Source organism: Rhinolophus hipposideros (assembly GCF_964194185.1).
Source record: "Rhinolophus hipposideros genome assembly, chromosome: 22".
Lineage (NCBI taxonomy): Eukaryota > Metazoa > Chordata > Mammalia > Chiroptera > Rhinolophidae > Rhinolophus > Rhinolophus hipposideros.
In genome coordinates, this window is record NC_138068.1 from 19,972,409 (window position 1) to 19,996,622 (window position 24,214).

Sequence of the window (24,214 nt, forward strand, 5' to 3'; positions counted from 1 at the left end):
CCAACCCAACTTTAGCTGCTTTTTATCTTTGTATATCTCTACTCAGAAGTGAGAGTCTGATTAGATGAGTTGGGACTCTGCTCGTCTCTGTTATGAGGCGACAGGGTTCTAGGATCACAGCCAGCCAACTCATATGGAGTTGGGGGGTTCCCAAACCTAAAGAGGGTTTGCAGAGAGAGTGAGTGATACTCACCGCAGACAGTATCAGAGTACCTCTAAGATCTGCTGGTCCATTGAGGTTGGTGATGGATACAACGAGGCCAACCATGGAACAGCCTCTGTGTGCTTCTCTTTGGCCCTAGAATCTTGAATGCCCTGGCTTGTGATCAATGCCAACCCAATAGGACCATACCTATCTGACATCCTTCCTTGAAATTTCTCTGGTTTTCCATGTTTATTCTCAAGTGTGGTAGCTAAAGCAAAGACTCTTGACTATTATGATAGTAGAGGAAAGACAACTTTTTGACCTTTGTGGGTGGCATTTCTTTTTGTATGTTCAATTATGATTACCTTTTCACAGTTCTCATTTATCAGCTCACGATCAGGGATTTGCTCTGGGACTTTATTATGCCTACCTAGTCAAACCTTTTTTCATGCTGTTATTTATTTATTTTGGTCCAGACATGCTACTGTGTGTTTGAGCTTGTTGAATCTTATTTTGTTTCTAGGATACTTTTTCAACAACTCAGATTTTCACCCTTGTTTTCCAAAGTACCGAAATTAGCAATTTTAGCTTTTTGCTTGTGTGGCTCTCCATTTCTGACATGACTCATCCGAAGCCAAAAGGTGTGACAGTACAGAGAAGACACTAGATTTAGGGACTGGTTGTCTGAGATAAAAGTCCCGACATTGGGGCAAATCATTTCACATTTTTGCTTCTGTTTCCTTGTTTATAGAATCAAGACAGAAGTAGCGGTTAGTCTATGAGCTGCTGGAGGGCAAAGTATGATTGTGAGGCCCAAATAAGATCATATACGTGAAAGCATTATCAAATCAAATGTGATATATGCTTATTATTCCCACTACCATCATAATTATTATCAGTACAGATTTTCAGTGGAGACCCCCACTGAATGTTGTCTTTCCCCAACATTATTTCCTTTAGGATTTTGTGCCATCAGTGCTGTTGTTAAAACAGTGACTTGTTCAAGCCACTGTTGACCCTCTAAGTGGATTATGCATGAAACTTGTCATGTGGGATCCAATCAACAACTTCAGAAAGCAGAGTGGACTGTAGCGTTATCTTCCTCTCACCTGTATGTCCTGGAATAGAAGGTTAAATTGGGGTGATAGTTTGATCTTCATATACCTCATCAACTTCTTTTCAGTGTGATTACAGACTTACTGATGTGTTTGAATGCCTTGTCAAGTGGCTAAATGACTGTCATTTCCAAGGCCAGCTATCTCTTGATTGGCTCTTTTCCAAACCTGAGGAAAAGGCTCCTGTACTTTGGGACCATTCAGAAATTAAGGCTACTGGTTCTGCATTTCTGCTTGCTAACCATGTACCATCTCTAATACACACACACACACACACACACACACACATACACACTAACACATGCACACACATACAGTTAGAGTTAGTTGTATTTGTTATATTTAGTGATCATTACTAAAAGACCCTTAGATATTTTTAGTCATAATGCAAGTAAATGTGTTATGTGCATACGTGTGTATTTGGTCTCTCCCTTTTCTCCCTTTTACTCTCACCTGTTTCTGTGTTTCACATGATACTGTGCACTGAATTAATTTCTGGCCTTAAATTGAAATACGCTGGCCGAGGTTCAGTGCACATAGCCTATTGCCACGCAATGTCTGTGGCTTGTTGTGTTGATTCTGCAAAGCATTGCTAATGACACTGTTGGATACTAGAAAGACAACTAAAACCTGCCCCACAATCTTTTGCACTGTGTTTTAACTGTATGATGAATTTGATATGTTCTTTAGGCTTCAGTCAGCAACTCTAGCCACCTTTTATCATTCATTCCTTTTAACAAAATCTGACCAGCCTGCTACTGTTAGCAACTTGGCCTCAAGCTGGTCGCCTTAAAGCTTATTCTCACTTTCATGCTCATCAGTTGTTGTGTTGTCCATACCAACCTGCCATTCTCCCACAGCACAGTTACACCATTTCCCCCTAGTTTTCCCAGGAGTGGGGCTCAGCTGTACTAGCGATGTCGGATGTAGTAGTTAACTAGCCACTGATGACCCATCTGCTAGTCCATCTCTAGCTAGCATCGGGATTGGGATTCCCTGAGTTGTGTTTACCCAAGACCAGACTAGCACTTCTTAGGCTTGCCTCTACAAATAACCTGAGGTGTGGGGCACACAGAGTGTCAGCCGCATTATTGAGGGTGTTTGTTCAACACAGATAAGTGCTGGAGTCAGACTGCTATGGATTCTAATCTTGACCCACTTTTTCCTGGCTGTGTAACCTTAACCTTCCCAAACCTCAGTTTCCTTTTCTCTAAAGCAGGGATCGTAACAATACCCATCTCACAGTGTTGTTGGGAAGGATTAAGTGAGCTCATACATATAAAACTCTCAGCATAGTTCTTGGCACATGGTAAACGGTGAGTTATGGGACCTGTTGCTGGACTCAGATCACTTTTGTGGCACCTGTAGTCTGGGGAGAGAAGCAGCTTTGTAGAAGGTAAAATTTGTAAGCTTCGTGTTAGAGGATAAGAAGGACTTAGCATCCCAGTGGATAAAGAAAGGAGGAGGATTCCCAGCAGCAGTACACTTAACTGTCAGGGAACATGACATGTTTGTGGAACTTGCTTGTGGTTTACTGTGAAGGGTGAGATAAAAGTGGGGAGGTGGGACGAGGCGAGGCAGGAAAGACTATCAGGAGCAGATCGTGAAGAACTTTGTAGCGCTCATGGAGTTTAAACTGGATCCTCCATCAGTTCCCCCATCCACATAATCTGGTTCCTCTGTTAAGCAGTCACATAAACGAAAAGGGGAAAGGGCAGTGAATTGGCCTCAAATGAACTGGCATCTCTTTAAAGCTAATATTCCTCCTTGAGAATACTACATTAATTAAACATGTGCTTTGCAAGATTCATTATTGCTTTGCTCGTGCTCCCTGTTGGTTGTCTCATTCATTAATCGGCTGATTAGTAACCCTGAACTCTTGCATTCCCCCCCCCTCCCTTTTTTTGCATTCCCTTTTTAATATACTATGCTGTTCCCCCGGGACATAAACTCCAGGACCCGTCCCTGGCCTGCTCATGTTTGTTTTCTTTGCCCCTTGTGCCTGCCCCTGCTATAACATTTGTAGTATGTGTTAAGTAATCCTTAAGGTAACATTTTTATTATGTCATAAAAAGTGCATGGCAAATATATTATAACTCATGGACTTTGTTTAAAAATGAACGGATAATTTATTGAGTGTGTTACATGAGCCTTGCTCCCCTCCCCATTTCAGCTGAGACTTGCTGCTCATTTAGCCTCGCCTCCTATTGAGTGCTCCCACCCTGTGACATGCTGGGAAAGCAGACTCAGGGTTGGCTAGAAATGACATCATAGTTTATGTACTCAATAAAAATTTAATTAAGTCATTACAGGAATTGCAGTCATCATTTAACCCTCTGATTTCTTCTGTTTAGTTTATTATTAAACATTCAGTAATACCAGTCACCAAATCCTGATGGCTTATAAAATATCTGCATGAATTTTAATAGCTTAAATAAATGGGAAAATATGAGTAACTGATATAAAAGGAACCTTTTCCTTGTGGTGGTGCTGTATGTATGGGTTTTTATAAAAAGCAAAGCATTATGGAAAGAATAAGAGTTTAATAAGAAAACAGCTCAACACTATCTGGGAGGAGTTTCTCTTCCTGTTTATCCATCTATATATTCATGGGCAGAGTGCTGCTCCATGTAGAATGTTCCAGCAGTGGGGACACAGAACCTATACACCAGCAAACAAAAGCTGAAGTGAGAGAATAAAATCCCAACAGAGGTTCACCAGAGGGAATATCCAGCTCCCCTTGGCTGATGGGCTGGCTAGAAGGGCCCAGCAGGGTGAGTCCAGTAGTTCAGGAAGCTGCTCTCACTTACGCTCACCTGTTGCCTACAGATCATGTGTCTGCACTGATCAAGCTTCCATCCTCTTCCAGGAAGGGCCCTTTTCATGATCTAATCCAGCCTGGGTGATGATATCTGCAAACCATTCCTAGCTGTGGCAGCTTGCCATCTCTCAGCTAGAGGTGAGGGGGAGAGGCAGCTCACAGGTCACTAGAGTTAGAATGTAGGACAAGGAGGCAGAGGAGCCTTACTAATAAGGAATTGCACTCCTGCTATCCGTTCTCCTGGGCAATAGCCAGCCAGAATGCAGGTACATCCCGAGAGGAGTAAGTGTGTTCATATGTAAACAGACCTTACTGGAAAGCAAGAACTGTGGTTTGCAGATTAATGTGTTGCTGATCTCTGGAAATGTCCTGCAGATGGTGAAGTAGGAAAAGCACTCATCCAGAAATCCAGTTCTAATCCTCACTCTGACACTAACTTGATGTGTGACTTTGGACAAGTCTCTTCTCTTTTTGGGGTCTCAGTTCACCATTTCCTCAAAGGGATTGTGAGCTAGGTGATTTCTGAGGGCCCTTGCAGCTCTAACGTCTCCTGGTTTGATAAAACACATAACAGAGTTCCTTATGCGCTTTGAGTAGCTTCCAGACTAGTGGGAGAGACAGGTCTTTAAACAGGTCCATAAACCAGCTCTGTGAGGAGGTTCAGTATATGTTTACCTCGGAGACACTCCCGCCTTTGTGTTTGACACCTCTGACATTGTCCGTTTGTGGCTGTGGTTATTCTTGTTCAATTAGGAGAACAACTAGGATAGGAGTAGGGAGAGCCCCCCAAATGAGTATCAACAAGTTCGGGCTCTAGTCCTATCCTCACATTACGGAAGGAATGAACTCTAGCTCTGGCTTGTTCCTTGACTCTCCTTTCACCTCAGCCCATTCTGGAGGATGGTGCAGTGGAAGTTGGGCAGTATATGTTTCTGAAATTTCAGAAACATGGAAGGTACTAAGCAGCAAAACAAAGGAAACAAACAAATGGGTGTCATTGGCTAGACCACGCTATGTGTGGCAGTCAGGCCCTTGTAAGGATTTGGTCTTCAGCATGCCTGTCGTAAACCCTGCTCTGGGCCAGGCCCTGGGCTGGGTGTCAGGGGTGCTGAGATTACTCAGACAGAGTACCTTATGTGCTTTGAGTAGTTTACAGACTAATGGGAGAGACAGGTCCTTAAGCAACTCTAAACCAAGCAACTCTAGACAGAGAGCTTTGGGAACACAAAGGATGGTAGCTAATTTGGCCTGGGTTGAAGATGGGTGGGAAAGGTCATGGATTGCACTACCAGCCTACACCCAATCTCACATTTTCCAGTCTTGAGCTTCACAATTCTCTCTTGTTGAAAATTATCCCTGACTATAAAGTATTGGAACCGATTTCAGTTTTATGTAAACAAACCAGAAGGTATTTACTCATAATCCCTTGCATTTGCTGAGTACATCACAGCCTACCAAGGCTTTCAGCATGCATTATTGAATTAATGAATGAATACATGCTAATTCGTTTGTTCTTCAAACCAGCCCTGTGTGTAGGATATTTAAAAGGCAACAAAATAGACTCAGAGGTTACTTGACTTACCCAAGATCACATCCTATGTGTGTAGCAGAATTATGGCGTGAACCCAGGTTTCCTGAACTAAATCCTTCACTACTCCTTTCGGCCCTTCTTCAGAAATGTCCTGCAGATGGTGAAGTGACCATCTGCAGAGACCAGTTATACACCACGAGATTAAGTCACTCAGTCTTTGATTTATGATCTAAAGTAAAATTATCCTCCTGGAGGCAGAAACTTGATGGTATGTAAGGTGCACAGACTTTGGAATCAGACTCACCTGGCTGCTAATCTCAGCTTTATCACTAATTTGCTGTGGGACCTAGGGCAAGTCACTTCTCCCATCTGAGTCTCCGTTTTCTGTGTCTGTACGAGTGTGACTATAGAGCATCTGCCTCTTCGAGTTCCAGCGACGATTAGAGGAGATGATATCCATAGAGCACCTGGCTCTTAACCAGTACTCTGTAAATGGAGGAGATGATGGCGGGCATGGTTATGGTCAGGGTCCAAATGACTTTTGGTTGTTTTTAAAACTTGTTAGTTTAAATACTCCATGAGTCGTTACTAAACATTACACATCACACCAGGCTTTCTGCTGGAATCCCAGAGAGGAATGAAAGCTGGGTCGTGCCCTCAAGCATATTCCTGGAGGTCATATTCCTAGAGGCCAAAGTTTTACCCCATTGAAGACATTCAGTGAACTCCACTCTAGGCTCGGAAGGCTCTGCTGGCCCTTCTCTGAGAGGAATTGTACCAGGGTCTCCACTCTCTCACTGGAATTGCATTCCTAAAATAGTCTCTTAACAGTAACGATCTTACTACTTCAGCCCATCTTATTCTCCCCTGCTCCCTATAGCCTTAGAGTCTCCCCTTTCTCCTCAGCTTGTCAGAATCCTGCCTCTCTTCCTCTTCTTCCCACCTCTGTCACTTCCTTCTTCTGTCCGTTTACCACAATAAGCTCTATTGAGTGGTCCTTAAGACATTTCCTAACCTGGACCCAATGTGTCTTTCTAATGTTCCTGCCCATTCACCCTCCCTGGTACTCCCGAGATTTTCTTTCCTGCCTCTGCACCTTTGTACTCCATGTTCCCTCTGTCTAGGATGTCCTTCCTCTCTTCCACCCCTCACTGTCAGGCTCCACCTCTGAGTTCCACTTAAACATGGCCTCCTAGAGAACTCTTCCCCAGTCCCCCAAGCAGAGACCATTTATCCTAAAATTCATTCATGGTTCACCCCTTTTGGAATAGATTTTGAGACAACACATTGTAGGACGATTACCCTTGACCCTTGAACAATCTGACACTGAGCCCCCCCCTCTGCTCAGTCGAAAATCCACGTATAACTTTTGACTCCCCAAAAACTTAACTACTCTCGGTATCCACATGGGATTAGTTTAAGGACCCCCTGCAGATACCAAAATCCGTGGGTGCTCAAGTGCCCTCTATACAATGGCGTAGACAAATACGTTTGGCCTTGTTCATCTGCAGATTTCCACCTGTGGATCAAAAACAGTACAGGTACTTACTGCAAAAAAATCTATGTGTAAATGGACCGGCACCATTCAAACCCATGTTGTTCAAGTGTCAACAGTAGTTCTTACATGTCTGTTTTCCCATACTAACCTGTGTGCTCCTTCAGTCAAGAAGCTGTTTCTTCTACTTTGTGCTCCTAGGATCTAGTACAAAACCTGACACATAATTGGGGCTCAGTTCATTAAACTGAGTTCCTGCTTTGTGTAATTTGGCATCAAAACCTAAAAGAAGCTGTCAGTCTGGGGAGTACCCTGACAGATCAGGGAAATGGGGATGGACTGGCACTTGACATATTTGAGACCCTCTCTCTTTGTTCTACTAAGAGTGTGTGAGAGCTAAAAGCCGAAGATCCTACTATTTGGTGTGTTCCTTTCTTTCATACTTTCGTTTTTGCCATTTTTATTTCTGTAGGTTAACCCGTATATCCTGAAGAAGAACATGATGGTTATGACAAATAATTTCTATGCAGCAATCTTGGGATACGATGAGGTAAGATCATTTGCTAAGCCTGAGGCTGAACAGTGGCCTCCCCAGCAGAGGTTTTGATGAGAGCCTCTGACCGGACCTTCAGGAGTTGTCACTGCCTGCCATTATGGCTTAGTATTTATTTCCTCATTTTCATTGGCAAATAGAATGAATGTGCCCTAGTTTGCCTGTGCTTGGGAAAGAGAGCATTTTATAATATGGACAGGTCATTCAACTAGTCAGCATTTATTGAGTGCCTATGGGGAGCTAGATGGAGGAACAAAGGCAAATCAGTCCCTTTCGTAGTTCCTGGTGCCCCTAGAGAGAGGAAGACATACACACGTAAGTAGTGCCATCTGCCAGAAAAGTCGCACACTTTTTTGGCTTTAATTATAAAAGCAGTACATACTCATTTTAAAAATTCATAAAACTGTACCTAAGTGGTTGAAGTAGAAAATAGAAGGCCTCTTTCCTATCCTGCCAACTTCCCTGCCCCAGAGAACTCTGTTAATAGTCTGTTGGGTGTCCTTCCAGACATCTATGCATACACCATACACCAGCACCTATGTATTTATTTTCTTTATGCAAATGGGAGTTAACACTATACACACTATTCTGCAACTCACTTTTTTCACTAAAGAACATGTCTTGGGCATTCTTACACATTAGAACATTTAGATCCTTTTTTAATTAAAAAATATACATAACAAAATTTTAACCATTTGACCATTTTTAAGTATACATTTTAGTGGTATTAAGTACATTCACATTATTGTACAACCATCACCACCATCCACCTCTAGACTTTTTCCATCTGCCCAAATTGAAACTCTACCCATTAAATACTGTTCTCCTATTCTCCACTCCCCACAGCCCTTGGTAACCACTATTCTGTTTTCTGTCTCTATGATGTTGACTATTCTAAATACCTCATATAAGTGGAATCTTACAGTTTTTGTCCTTTTGTGTCTGGCTTATTTCAGTTAATATAATGTCTTCAGGTTTCATCCATGTTGTAGCATCTGTCTCATCTTTTTCCCCGTGTTATTATGGGAATTTCAAACACATAGAAAAGCTAAAAGAATGGTGTAATGAACACCTGTGTGCACACCACCAGGATTCATCATACCTCATCTTTTTAATAAACCATGTGTTTTTATGCTCATTTTGTGGTTACCTCCAGATTTATCATCCCTCTGGGAAACAGTCCCAGAACTTCCCCAGGCTCAGTGCATTCCATCCTCCCTGGACTCCACAGTTCTTGCTATATTAGTGTTAACTGCCATCCTGGATGGGTGGGGGTTTCTTCTGGGTAATGGCAGTGTTTGTATTTCTATTGGGTAATATGGTGCGTGGCACGTGGTAGGTGAAGAGTGAGGAAAGGAGGAAATGCATAAAAGGATGAAAGTAAGAAACTAGAGTTCAGGCTGGAGGAAATGTTATCAGCCTGAAGACAATAATTAAAGCCAGGAGATAAGCTTACAAAAAAAATTAAGTTAAATGACTTGCTTAGGGTCATAGCACTAGTTAAACTTGAGATTTCCTGATTCCCAAACCACCAGATATCCTCAGTTATAAGAGAGCAATTTAGATTGCATACAACACCCATCGTTAATTTAACATGAGCTTTGTAGGAGTGGGATGGGAGTTGAAACACTGCTTAAATCTATACATCAGTTGTTAAATGAGATGCATTCTGACTTCAGAAACCTTACAGTGTATAAAAAATGAGGCTTAGAATTGAAGCAGTATAAGTCTCTATTAACATTTTTTTGAGATCTTTATTGCAGATGGCTCAGTTGATTCCGTTCAGTATTAATAAAGAGGTTCTGAATTGTGTCTCTTCTCCGTCCTCCATCCTAGTCCATTTTGGCAGAGCCACCTTACAAACATTTGACTGATCACAAGTCACCAGGGGTGTTTTTTAAATCTAATTTTTGAGAACCTCTCTGAAGATTCCAGATCAATAGGAGTGGGGCCTGGTATTTCGACAAGTAGCCCAGATAACTCTTAAGAGTGGGAAAGTTTGGGAGATGTACTAATTACCTGGGACACTTTTTAGAATATCAATTTGGGTTCTATGCCCCAAAAGTTCTGATTTAACTGGTATAGGTAGGCATCTGTAATTGTAAAAGTTTCCCAGGTAATTTTAATATGCAAATCTAGAATGGTTTTTCTTAAATTTTAATATGCATGCGGATCATCTGGAGACCTCGGTAAAATTCTGATTCTGACTCAGCAAGTCTGAAGTGAGGCCTGAGATTCTGCATTGTTAACAAGCTGCGGGTGGTATGGATGCAGCAATTCTGCAAACCACACTGGGAGTCACAAGGTCTTAGAGCTGTGCTGTCCAGTACTAGCCACATGCAGCTATTTTGATTTAAATTCATTAAATTAAAATTAATTCAGTTCCTCAGTTTCACTAGTTGGATTTCAGGTGTTCAAGAGCTATATGTGGCTGGTGGCTACTGTAGTGGACAGTGCAGCTGTAGAACATTTCCATCATCAGAAATTTCAAGTGGACAGTGCTGTTATGTAGTACCCTTTTCCTAGAATCTTTCCTGGATTATGCCCCCACCCTAGACACTTTTGGAACCTTCCTGTTTTCTGCAATATTAGGTCCAAAGTTTTCCATGGAACTTCAGGCCTTCTGTGAACGGTCCCCATTGTGACAAGTCCTATCCACATTTATTAAACTCTCATTGCCTGCCAATGTGTAGCCTTCTAAGTGAGGCCATTTGCCTCACTGCCCCATAGACATGCTGTGCCTGATTGAGGCTATTCTAGACAACCAGGTATAAAAGATAGTAGCTGAGTCTGTCAGCTTTGGCCCTGACAACCAGGTTCAAAGCCTGGCACCTTATAGGCAACCCCTCTGTAAATATTTAGTGAACTAAAATTATTCTGTCTTGCTTAGAATGTCATGTAACTCTCCAAATATGCTCCATTCCTGAAGGCCCCCTTTCCCACAGAGCTTTCCCTGACCTCTCTAGATCTCTTTTTTTACTCCGAATTTCAGCATCCATCCATCCATCAATTTAAAAGTTATTTATTAAGTGCCTACCATGTGTGATGCACTGGGAGTATATTGGTGAATAAAACAAACATGGTCTGGTTCTTTCCCATTGGAGCCTACCTTCTAATGGGGAGATAGGCAGTAAACAAGTAAGTAATTATAAATGGAATGCAGTGATAGAGAATAACAAGGGGAATGTATGTAGTGTGGACTGGGAAGGTCTCTGAAGAGTTGTCATAGAAGCTAAGACTCAGGAATGAGGAGCCCGGGATTTCCAGTCAAGATGGTGGAGTAGGTAAGCACTGTGCTTGCCTCCTCTCACGACCACATCAGAATTACAACTAAACTACAGAATAACCATCATTGAGAATCGCTGAAGTCTAGCTGAACAGAATTCCTACGATTAAGGACATACAGAGGAAACCACCTTGAAACTGGTAGGAGGGACTGAGAGGCAGAACAGGCTGGTCCCACACGCGTGTGGTGGTTAAGAATTGGGATACGCAAGGGATGGTGGGCTGCGCCCCCTGCAACTAAGATTGAACACGGCACCTTGAGCTGAGCTGCTGCTGAGCTCCTGGATGGCTCAGTAGGTTGGAGCGCATACTTTCAACCACACGTTGCCAGTTTGGCTCCTGCAGGGGATGGTGGGCTGTGCACCCTACAACTAACAATGGCAGCTGGACCTGGAGCTGAGCTGCGCCCTCCACAACTAAGATTGAAAGGACAACAACTTGATTTGAAAAAAGCCCCGGAAGTACACACTGTTCCCCAGTAAAGTCCTGTTCCCCCTCCCCAAAAAAACTTAAAAAAAAAAGGGGGGAGAGAGATATCTCAGCTGCAGAGGTCACTGTGGAAGAGCGAGAGGTCCCAGCCCCACACCAGGCTTCCCAGCCTATGGATCTAGTGCTGGGAAGAGAAGTCCCTACAATTTCTGACTGTGAAAACCAGTGGAGATTGTGGCAGAGTGAGATTGAGGGCTGCTAGAGTCCCAGGTGCTCTTCTTAAAGGGCCCATTCACAGACTTACTTACTGACGGACTCACTTGCTCTGAGCTCCAACATTGGAGCAACAGCTCAAAAGGTGCCAGGGACATAGGGGGATTTAGAGGGGGAGGGGTGAGGAACAGAGTTGTCTGGCTTCAGGACGAGTGCTGGAAGAGCAGTTTTCTCCCAGATAGAAGTGCTGGCAGAATCCATTTTTTCTTTGTTGAGCTCTCCCCCACTCCTGATGTGCAAACACAGGCAGCTGCCATATCTGAGTCTCCATAAACCTGGCTAACAATGTTCGCCCCACCTTGGTGATTCCCTGAGATCTCATCCCACCCAACTTGTGGATCCACCCACGCCTCTTCCAGTGGCTTTTCAGTACAAATGGCCTGTCTTGACTCATGCTGCGGACTTTCCTAAAATTTCTTAAAGGTTCACAAACCCCAAACAAGCAGCATCTGGCCTTAGCATGCCCCATACCTCTTGCTGAACAGCACAAGCCTAGCACCATTGGCAGCCAGACTTAGTTCAAGGCTTGGCCTCTCCCAGACACCTCCAAGCCCAGTGTGGGTGGCTGCCATTTGCAGATTTCTTTGTGGATCATGCCAGGTGGCCCCGGGCGGCACAGGTTGCAGCTGAAATTGGCCTGTGGTGGGGCCCCTCCCTGAAGGCCCTGGGGCCAGCACACTGGGTGGCCAATGTTAGATTGAGCCAGAGCACCACCCAGCTGCCTCTGCAGACGGCACACCCAAAGAGCAGACTGGGCAGGCACTGGAGCACTGCTAGAGCAAATCCTGCTCTGTAGTGTCAGCCTCTGCACAACAGCTCCCACTGTAGTCTCTGCCAGTCCTCACCAATAATCAGCCTGAGGGTTAATCCCTTCCATTGACATGCAAACAGCAACCAAGTCTCAACTACAACAGGAGGGCATGCACAACTGACACAAGGGAAACACCTGCCTCAGGTGACCAGGGAAACTGCATGACTGGGCCCCACAGGACACATACTACATAAGGCCCACCCTATTAAGGCTGGGAGACATAGTAGCCCTACATAGCAACAAACACTGAGGCAGCCAAAGTGAGGAGACAAACATGTCTCAAATGAAAGAACAGGACAAAGTTCAAGAAAAAGAACTAAAAAGGGAGACATGCAATCTACCAGACACAAGAGTTCAATGCACTGATGTAAGGATGCTCGCTGATCTCAAAGAGAACTTTAACAGAGAGATAGGAAACATCAAAAAGAACCAGTCAGAAATGAAGACTACCATAACAAAGAAAGAATACGTTAGAGGGATCAACAGTAGATTAGATGAAGCAGAGCATCAAATCAGTGATTCAAAAGTTAAGGTAGCAGAAAACACCCAATCAGAACAGCAAAATGAAGAAAGAATCCAAAAAAAATGAGGATAATTTAAGGGACGGAGTGCCTCTGGGGCAACATCAAGTGTACCGACATTTGCATTATTGGGCTACCAGAAGGAGAACAGAAAGAGCAAGGAATTGGAAACCTATTTAAAGAAATAATGACGGAAAACTTCCCTAACCTGGCAAAGGAAATAGACACACAAGCCCAGAAAGTGCAGAGTCCCAAACAAGTTGAACCTAAAGAGGCCCATACCAAGACACATCATAATTAAAATGCCAAAGTTTAAAGACAAAGATTCTTAAAAGCAGCAAAAAAAAAAAGCAGTTAGTTATCTACAAGGGAGCTCCCATAAGACTGTCAGCTGATTTCTCAGCAGAAACTTTGCAGGCCAGAAGGGGTTGGCATGAAATATTCAAAGTGGTGATAAGTGAGGACCTACAACCAAGATTTTTTACCCAGCGAAGCTATCATTTAGAATAGAAGGACAGATAGAGTTTTCCCAGACAAAAAGCTAAAGGAGTTCATCACCACCAAACCAGCATTACAAGAAATGTTAGTGACTTCTTCAATTAGAAGAAAAAAAACCTAAAAAATATTAATGATAAAATGGCAATAATTACATATCTATCAACAATTACTTTCAATGTAAATGGATTAAATGCTCTAATCAAAAGATAGCATGGCTGAATGGATCAGAAAACAAGATCCTTACATATGCTGCCTACAAGAGACTCACTTCAGATTGAAAGACACACAGGGACTGAAACTAAAGGAATGGAAAAACATATTTCATGAAAATGGAAACAGAAAAAAAAAATGGTGAGGTAGTAATACTTATACCAGACAAAATAGACTTTAAAACAAAGGCTATAACGAGACAAAGAAGGACCGAGTAATCCCACTTCTGGGTATTTATCCAAGGAAACCCAAAACACTACTTTTAAGGGAATGTACATTCATATATTCATTGCAGCATTAATTATAATAGCCAAGACATGAGGCAACCTAGGTGTCCATCAATAAATGAATGGATAAAGAAGAGGTGATACATATATATATATATGGACTATAACTCAGCTGTAAAAAAGAATGAAATCTTGCCATGTTCAACAACATGGATGGCTCTAGAGGGTATTGTGCTGAATGGTGTAAGTCAGACAGAGAGACAAATACCATATGATTCTGCTTCTATGTGGAATCTAAAGAACAAAACAAACTCATAGGTACAGGAACATTTTGATGGTTGCCAACTGGGAACGGGGGGAGGGTGGGTGAAAAAGGGGAAGGGATTAAGAAGTATAAATTGACAGTAACAAAGTAGTCATGGGGATGTAAAGTAGAGCATAAATAATATAGTAATATTGTAATAACCGTATGGTGTCAAATGGGTACTAGATTTATTGGGGTTGATCACTTTGTAAGTTACATAAATGTCTAATTACTATGTTGTACACCAGAAACTTATACAATATTGTATGTCAACTGTCAGTGGAAAAAAAAACTTTAAATGTAATTAGCTCCATCACCAAAAAAAAGGAAAATGAGCCAGCCATGTACAAAGTATACCTCAGAGTTTCCCTATACAGATTAGCATTTGCTCATTCTCCAGGATTGAATTCTGTGCTGCCGTTTGATGTGCATTAGCTTTGTTCCTTCAACTAGATTGCAAGCTGCCCGTGAGCTGAGACCATTTTGCTGTGATTCTGTGTTCTTAGCATCATGTTAAGCACGTAGTAGTGTCAAGTCAGTCTTCACTGAGGGAAACTGCTACTCTACACCCTTAATTATTAACCAGAGCCAGGACAGGCCCTTTGGCGTCCTCTCAGTTATTCTAGACCTAGGTGTCTTGATTTTCCTGATGGATGCTTGGACTGTATCGTGAGGGAAAACAAGTAGGCACCCTAGTAGATTGTGGGAAAATTGCCATGCAACCTAATATTTGGCTCTCACACACCGTTTTTCCTTTCCTGCTTCCTAGTTTTGAAATTCATATTCTCTCAGACCAGTCTCCCATTTGTTTTCACTGATATCTTAGCAGCATGGTGGCAAGAAGGTTGAAGCTGGCTTTGTGGATTTATTCAGCCATTTTTACTGCACTTGCACTCTGGATCTAGTCAGGCACCATCCCCTGACCTCACCAGTGCATTCTGGTCCTAGTTCTACCACCACTTAGCTAGATAACCTCTAAGCCTCAGTTTACTTTTCTTTCAAATGGGGATAATAATACCTGTTCTTCCTGGCATACATAGTCATTAGGATCCAGAAATTCCGGCCGTCTGGAATAGTAAGGCTGCTATCACTGCTCATCAGAGTCTTGAGTCATCCTTTTCCTTCTGACAGCCCAGGAACTGATTGTGGGTTAGCCCCTTCCCAGCCATCTCACCCACCGCGAGGCTGCCTGTTTACAGCAGGCCATGACTCCCAGGCTTCTGCTGTCCTGTGCTCTGTGCTCATCTCTAAGTCCTCAGAATACCTGCTCCAACTTCGATTCCTTCCCGCGTAGCACACGTGGGTCGCTGCCAGCAGCACTCCGGCATGTGCCCAGGGCACTTCAGACACAGGCAGGCTGTTGTGTTAGCAAATAGCTTGGAAAACGGTGTTGTGCCTGAGCTTGTCCTTGGCTCTTATCCCCATCTACCGGAAGAAGCTGGTTTTCCTGACTTGGCCCTTGTGCCAGGACAGTCTCTCAAGTGGTGGAATTTTAGGGGTGTTTAGCAGAGGCATTTGGAACAGGTGGACTGTTTTCCCACAAAACTGTCAGTACCCCATACGGGACACGGCCCTTCCTGGCAGCAGAACTAAAGCCAGACTTCATGTACTGCGATGCCCCAGAGGCCAGCCCACAGCATAAGTCGAATAAATGGTCCTGGGTCTTTGTGTAATGATTTACCACTTTCAGGACCTTTCATGGCCATTACCTCTCTTAATTCCTGCAACAACTCCGTGGGATGGGTATTGTTATGCTTGTTTAGCCCATGAGGCTCAGGGAGGGCTAGTGGCTTTCCAAAGCCTGCAGAGCTATCAGGTGACAGGGCTGCCATTTGCACTCAGGTGGTCTGATCCCCAGATTGCACTGTTGTTTCAACTATATCCACAGCTGCCTGCCAAAGCAAGCTCTTAATCTTTGTATCTGATATATTGCACTTAAAACACCTTGACATTATCTTACATTTATAAATTCAAGGATGCTGTGAGAAGGGCAAGTATTTTCATTTCTATTTTATAGATGAGAAAGTTGAGACTCAGATTTAGTGAATTGCCCACCATCTCTGAGCTTGGCAATGGCAGAACTAGGACTTGCTCCAGCCGTCTAACTCCCAGTCAGCACTTTTTCTTATTCCACACACTACCTTGGCACCTGGACAGAGCAACTTCTCTGGGCCTTTCCCTTCAGTCCCCCTTATCCAGGAAGCAAGACCCTCCCCCTGCCCTCCCTTAGAGGTCCAAGCTAGAAAATGGCCCTAGTCCATGGCCCAGCTGCTGATTAGCCTCTGTGATATTTGGACTTCTCAACAGAGGTCTCCTCTGTGCCGGAAGAGACAATATAGGCACGCATGCACACAGGCTCGGAGCATTCTCTGTGACCCCCGGCAGTCCTGCCAAACAGGCTGTTCTGTTCCTCTACTTAGAGGCTGGGCCAGCCCAGAGCTGGGTAACTGAGGCCAAGGTACCTAGTTTCCTTTCCCAAAGGGCCAGCTTCCTTGCAGATGTGCACCCTTGGCCCAGGAGAGAAGGTGCAGTCCACGCCCTCCTCTGTTCCTGGGGAAAAATACACACTTAAAATAGTTCGAGCCCATGCCTTGAGGAGAGCAATGGAACCACAGCTGCTACTATTTCTCTTCTTAGCCTCTCAAGTGTTGCCTGGGTGCAGTGCTGTGGCGTAGAGGGAGCGGTGACCTGGGAGGATTGACCAGACATGAGTCGCATCTCTGCGTCAACCTTAGCCAGTCACTCAGCCCTTCTGGGTCTCATGTTCTTCTCTGTATTTATATATTTTAATGAAAAGTTGGACCAGGTGCTCTCTGAAGACCACTTCCAGCTCTATGTATCTTCTCCATTTTTTGTAGTATCTGTAATGTCCTGAGCCAATTCTTGGGTTACTGACATGTTCAAAATATCCCCAGCTTTTGTATCATGGCTCTTCCACACTCCTCGGAAAACCAGTTGTACTCTGTGTTCCAGGGGATTCTTTCAGATGATCATGGGCTGGCTGCTGCCCTCTGGAGAACCTTCTTCAACCAGAAATGTGAAGACCCTCGACAACTTGAATTGTTGGTGGAATATGTGAGGAAACAGGTGAGTGGCCCTTCCCCTCCTCTCCAGAATCTCATGGAAAGCTGTCCTTCCTGATGTCTGCCGGTGCTGGACTGTCAGAGGATCCTGAGAGGCTGAGTTCCCAGAGGCCAGTCTGAAGTAATTCTGACCAAATTATTTCAGCACTGGGCACCAATGAAGAGCACCTTCTGTGTATCCACCGTGAGCTAGGCAAGAGGTCAGGGAATGGGAATGGAAGGAAAGGCACCAAGTAGTCTTCTGCTTTCAGAAACTTTTAGTCATTCATTCACTACACATTGATTACCTTCTGCATGCCAAGTGCTATGCTAGAACCTGGGCACACAGTCCTGTAAAATATGGGCAATGGGGTGCAGTGCAGCCACCCACTGTAGCCCCAGTCTGTACCCTCTGTGAGCTTCAGGATTCATATTTCCTGCTCCTGATTTCTGACAGGTCTGGGTTCCAGGCAGCATGCCACAGACCCCTTAAGCTTCTTTCCACGGTGTACTTGCTATGCATAGTCAAGTAGGGTCCCGCCACTTCGTTCCTCACCCCTCTGGCTCTCCAGGGCTTTCTGACACGCAGGTTTCTAGGAGAAAGCTCCAGAGTGAGGACTGCTTAACTAGTTTTCCTCAATTCACTCTGTGATCTCTCTGCCCCATCATCTTGTATTCATTTATAGATGAATGAGCTGAGTGGCAAGGAAGAGAAACATAGAGGCTTTTCCAGGGTCTCCCAGTGAGTCAGCCTACACAGCTGGCCTAGAACCCTAAGCCGGGTGATTCATGTAGCCACTGGAGGCCTTAGCTGCTCCAGACGGCTCATCAGCTCAGGCTGTCCCATGAGTCACACCTTTTTTTCATGGACCTGGCCCCTGGAGCTAAAGGGGCCTAACCCCATAATTATTCTCTTATTCACCTGTGTCCATGGCCCCAACAACCAGAAAATGGAAAGCTAGGCTCTGGTTCTTGAAGAGAAGACGGTCAACAGCACCAGTCTTGCTGGTTGATTGCTGGAAAAGCTACATACTGAGGCTCTTCAGACCCAAAGGGGAGAGAACCCCCAAAGCCAGGACTTCTGGTAGATTCTTCAGATCTACCAGAGCCAGAGAGAAGGCACTGTGGCCAGAGGACCCCACCCACAGAGAATTCTGAGACTCACCACTGTTGACTGGACTCGCCCTCAGACAGGAGTAGCAATAGGCAAAGCAAATGCTGCGTTTTCTGAGGGACCAGCCCAATGTTTCCAGTTGCTGTGGTGGGCTTGTGCCAGGGGCCACAACAAGGACACAGCTGGGACCTCTCTGTGGGTCCTAAAGGAAGGGGCTGCCATCCCAGTGCCTCTACGAGAAGTTCCATGTTGCCCCAGCAAGAGGCAGGCATCAGGAAAACAGTGATGGGACTCTCAGGGAAGTGTAGAGCTTTTCTGGGGACTCAGTTCCATCAGCAAACCTTCAGAGCACCTACGGTGCCAGGCACTGTTCACAAAGCAGAGATTAATAAATCCTCGTCCTGCCCTCCAGGAGTCATAGAGCTGGGCAGACACAAGGCGAACATGGAATCAGTCAGTCTGTGAGGTGACACAGGTAGGAACAGAGTGCTGTGGAGGCCAAAGAAAGGAGGGACTAAGTCTGAATGAGGGGATCGGGGAGACCAGGAAGCTGAGCAAACGGTAGTCTGGCACCGGTGCTGGTTGGTGTGGTAGGTGGCCCGAGACCCAGTCACAGGTCGTGTTGAGATTTCCATCCCAGGAGATGCGCGTAGTGGTGGCCTTAGGGAGAGAAATGGAGTAGATGGAAAGAGGAGTGGCTTTAGGGAAGGTAATGGGCCAGTTGATCTTGCACTGGAGGACAGCAGAACATGTGGCATCTAGACCTGAGGCACGTGTGAGAGACGGGTGCGGTTCGAGGGTCAGCAGCCTGAAGAGGAAAACAACAGGAGTAAAGGAATTCTTGGAAGAGGGAGATGGCCCAAGGCCTAAGATGGGGCCTCTGGACTCCTGCCCCCTCCCCTTAGCCTCCAAATGCCTTCTCACCCCCAAATGGAGCCTCATCTTTCCGTATCCAGTGCTGACCCCTGCTCTGATCCAGCTCTCACCCTAGATTTTGCCTGGCCACTCAAGCATTTCTCATTCTTCTGGCCCCTGCCCCCCCTTGTTAGCAGCAGCTTGGGGACTCCTCCCAGGGACCGTCTGTATCTCCTGAGACTCAGCCACTCATTAGATCACCTGCTTCTTGCAGAACTGCCTGACCACACCTCCCCTGCAGCCGTTCCTGTTCTCCGTCACCGGTGTCCCCTCTCTGCAGAGCTGTTCAGGGGCATAAACTCCCCAGCCATCCATCCTAGAGGGATGAAACCCACTGACCAGAGTCAGGACCAACCAACTAAGGGGTCAAAGCTCACTAAAGATGTACGTTGTTAAAACGAAAAAAGTTCCAGTGACTTGCAGTGTACACATGTTCTGTCATTTAATCTTGTCGTAAGTCCTGTGGGGTGCAGGTTACTACCCCTCTCTCAGACCAGGAAACTTAAATCTCAGACAAGGGGACTGGCTTGCCTTGGGTACCATTGCTACTCTGAATGGATGGACACACACACACACACCTACCTCAAGGACATGTCTCCTCCTGATACATTGTCCCTAGAAGTCTTTCAGTCCTGAAAGTCAGGGCTTGTATGTCTGTGTGTCTGTTCAGAGGCATGATGGGGAATTTCCTAAAGAGTTTCCTCAGTGACTTAATCGGGGAGATCAGAGGTCGTTCTCCGTGCGCCCCGCTCTCCCCCCTCACACCCCCAGCATCCCTTGGCCTGGGATAGTCAGAAGTTCGCTCATGCCCCCTTCCCACTCTCCTTTGGAAAGCCGATTCCTTATGCCACCTCACGTCTGTCCTGCCCTGTTCCTTTCCTGTTTCCTGCTGTCCCTGTTGCAGATTCAGTACCTGGACTCCATGAATGGTGAGGACCTGCTTCTGACAGGGGAGGTCAGCTGGCGCCCTCTGGTGGAGAAGAATCCTCAGAGCATCCTGAAGCCCCATTCCCCAGTTTATAACGACGAGGGTCTTTGATAGGCTTGTCCCTCTGAAGAAAGAGCTGGCCAGCTGGCTTTGAGGAACCGCCAGGAGAGAGGTGCCTGTTTGGCTCAGGACCCTGAAGAATGGCCCGAACTGACCTACGAACAGCATCTGTCAAATACCTGGCCCCATTTGTGTTGATTTTCCTCTTAGTGTGTGCCCAGGAATCTGACCTAGTTGGGTACAGTGCTAGAAGAAGCTCTTCTGGGGTGTCCTCTTCCTCAAGAGAAGCCCTGAGCAGGAGCTCCCAGCACACATTCCCGAGTGCCCTCTAGCAGCCTTGTGATTGACAGCGTTTCCCAAAGGCCACAGAAGGGATGGAGAAGGCTAGAAAGGCAACACCCCCACCAAGGGCCCACTGTGGCCTAGGAGTTGTTCGTAATGCTGCTGAGTCAAGACAGGTTAACTATGCTCTGTGCCCTGGCTTTGAGCCTTGAGATTGAGTTGGCCATTAAAGGAAACAGAGACTTCACTCTGCCATGATTCTTCTTTATTCCAGGGTCTTTTAGAAACTTATCTAAGGTGGCAGATGCTATAAGCTGAGGAGTGCAGGCATGGGGAACTCTGAGACGGCGATGGGGAGAGGGTCAGGAGGGTCTCCTGCTGCTTCTGCCTTCAGTTCATGGAGACGTCACTGTTACGGCCACGCCACAGCTTGCCAGCCCCCGTCATCTGGGGCCCCAGAGGCCTCTGATGGCCAAGGGCTTGTCATCTCCCAAGTCATTTGGATAGAGGCCTCAAGAACAAAGGACCTTTTGTCACCCTTCAGTGAACCAGGTGAGGAACATGGTGTCTGCCCTCTCTTGCTTCCCACCTTATATGAGATACTGGGGAAAAGAGAACATTCTTCCTGGCTTAGTTGTACCCTCCCAGGACCCAGCCCCGTGCCCACCTTTCTACGCCCTTCCCAACTCCTGGAGCGCGTGCTGCGGAGCCACTTCAGTCTGAGCACTTGAGGCCCAGTCCCCTCCTCCCTCTGAGTATGGGTCATCTCTTGGGGGATTTTCTTTAACTTGAAGAAAGGGGGCGGGGAACCATATTGCCCCTCCCTCCCCCCCATCAAACTTCCTTCATTTAACTTGCTATAAAATGAGTCATATAAAGAAACTCTATATGGGTGAGGTATATCCCACTTCTGTGAAAACATTACAAATCAAACCGCCTTCTCTGAGTTTATTTAAGATGCTTTTGTTGCGAACGGAGCTCTAGAGTGAAGCCTCCTCTGTGTGTGTGAGATAATAACACCTTGTAACTCATTACAGCTGGGCACTATTTACATAAACCAGAGCTGAGCCAGGCAGGAATTTGCTGATTAATTTATTTTTAATGGAGTGAAGTATACCATGCACCAAAATAAACTTTACTGTGTGTACCTAACTGCTCCTGGAATGGATGGAAAAATTAATGGAACAGATTTTGGCTCCCAACTCTGCACATTAATTCATATATAAAAGTTATTTGAGCCTTAACCCATTTGCTGCCCACAGCAGCTCCCCAGCCACAGATCCCAGTTCAGCTACCGGGCTTGCTTTAGAATCATGGGATCTCCGACTTGGAAGGAACTTTAGAGGTCCTTTAGTCCAGCCCTGGTCCAGAACTTGATTCCACTTCTCAACATCCCACTTGGCCTTGTTCATACAGACAGGCCCTTATCTGAATACTTCCAGCAGCAGATGGTTCTGGCCTGGGAGTCAAATCCCGTCTTCATAAGATGAGCAATCATCAAACACTGCTTGCAACTTGTATACGGAGCTGCTTCAAAGAGCCAGATTGGACTCTCATGTCTATGGTGTCCCGAAGCCCTCACTTTCTGGCTGTTGGCATCTTTCACTGACTACCCCCTCCCAATCCCCTTCAAGATAAAATCCAGGCTGCTTGGAGGCTACAAGGCTCTTCTTATTTTGACTCCTGCTTGTTTTTGTGAGTCGCTAACCCATTTCTTCCCTGAGCTAACTGAACCACTATGGGTTACCTGAAGAGGCTACCCTGTGTGTTCCTTTACCTGGACCCTCTCCCTCCCTCTTCTGACTAAAGAAATACCACAGGTCCTCAAATACCCTCCCCTCTCCTGTCTGCCCCAGGCGGTGTCCTCTGCTGTAACTCTTTTATGTCCCCAACCCCCATTCTGCACTGTGAGCTCCTTCAGAGTGAGCACTGGGTTTGGGTTGTCACCTTTGTTTTTCCAGTTCCCAGCAGACTGCCTGGCTTATAGTAGACATCAGTGTAAGCTTTAATAAATGAAAGAAGGAATGAATGACTAAATCATCAGTTATTATCAGTGCAACCCCAATAAAAAAGCCCCTTTCTGGACCATTCTCAGTCTAACCTACAATTTAGCTTATTTTAACAATTCAGTATGAAGTACCTCCTTTGGCTTTTATGTAGGAACAAAAATATTCTATATAGCTCCGTGTGTTTTTTCTATTGTAAATTGTTACTCAACAAAATAAGTGAAGGACGTGATTTCTTGCCCTCAGAGAGATTTCTGTCTAGGAATAATTTTGTCATTTATACTCTGTGTACTTCCAGAAAGGATCACAGCAAATAAAAAGACACCGTTGTAATAAAACTACAAAACAAAACAAGGGTTAAAAGATAAGCTGCAAGTATTGAAAGGGAAAAGAAGGAAAATAATCATGTTAGAAAATCTAGGCTGCTAATTTCCAACTTTCATGACTTTTTGGGTAATTTGTGAAGTGTTTTTAATGCATTATCTCACAGCAGTCCTATAAATAGGTATTATCCTCATCGTTCTTATCCACTTTACATAAGTGAGGGGACTAAGGCTCGGACAGGCCTGGCAGGTTACCCAGGGTAAGAAGGGGCCAAGAGTGCCCCAGCCCACACCTTCCAAGCTCAGGGCCCTTGCTCTCTCCTCATCTCACACTGCCTCCCGCAGGTCAGCGAGGAAGTCTGCAGTTTTGTACTAAACCTCGCTCTGAGCTTCCTGGCAATCAAAGGCAGAAACGGGAAAGCCTTAAAGTTATGTAGTTCCTATTGTGGCGTGCAAGGAAGTGTACTTATTCATCAGAAGAAACAAATGTTTTCCTTACTCTTCAGAGAAGAATGTACTATAGGGGTTTTAAATGAGAAATCCTGAGCAACATAGTGAATAGTACCTCTAAAATTTCATTTTGTGTAAAATTTGAAAAGTCATACATAACTGCTGTTTCTTACATCAAGCTAAGATTGAAGCTCAGGCCACAATTCAGCCGGTAGTTTTTGCATTTCTGTTTTATAGCAGACACCGGTATTTTCTCTTGTTGTCTCATCTAATCCTCAGTGACAGTTCTGTGAGGTAAGCGTTATTTATTAAGCTCATGTTACGGCTGAGGGAAACAAGCTCAGGGAGGCCTAATTTTACCCTGCATGCAGACTTAGGTGGTTGTGACACCCACGTCCAATGCTTTTTGTTCTAGGAAAGGAGTACTAGGTGGGGAAAGGGTCAGTTGTGCTACAATTATAAAGTAAAAGTAAACCTAAAGCAGTGTTCCAGTCACATGGTATTGTGTGGACACATACACATACTGACAGGAAAAAATGGGAACAAGGGGTTTAGAAATCAGAAAAGCCTTGAAGGGATTCCGGACACACAGGGTAGGCAAGGTTTAGGGAAGAGCAGGAAGCAAGGAGCTGCCCAGGGGAAGGCAGGGAACAGGAAGCTCTTCAAACCCAAGTGGACCAGAGGAGTTGGTTGCTAAGGGAAGAAAAGTTTGCAGAGATCCAGGTGGGACCATGGATGGAGGTAGCCTGGGTAACGCTGCATCTGACAGGACACGGAGCCACCTGCATTCTTGGAAAGGACTGGCCTGGTGGGAGCGAAGATGCAGGGCAGTGTGCAGGGTGGATTGGCTGAGTCA

The 24,214-nt window shown here is 45.2% G+C and overlaps 1 protein-coding gene across 1 annotated transcript in view; it reads left to right on the forward strand.

Annotated features, from left to right (window-relative positions):
- Positions 1–20,826, forward strand: part of UQCC1 (ubiquinol-cytochrome c reductase complex assembly factor 1) — a 92,743-nt gene extending 71,917 nt beyond the window's left edge. Inside the window, exons 8-10 of the mRNA XM_081033588.1 lie at positions 7,580–7,657; positions 17,192–17,305; positions 20,214–20,826. Coding sequence (XP_080889714.1) covers positions 7,580–7,657; positions 17,192–17,305; positions 20,214–20,348 — 327 coding nt within the window. The 3' untranslated portion in view covers positions 20,349–20,826. The remainder of the gene's footprint in view (positions 1–7,579; positions 7,658–17,191; positions 17,306–20,213) is intronic.
- The last annotated feature ends 3,388 nt before the right edge of the window (positions 20,827–24,214 follow it).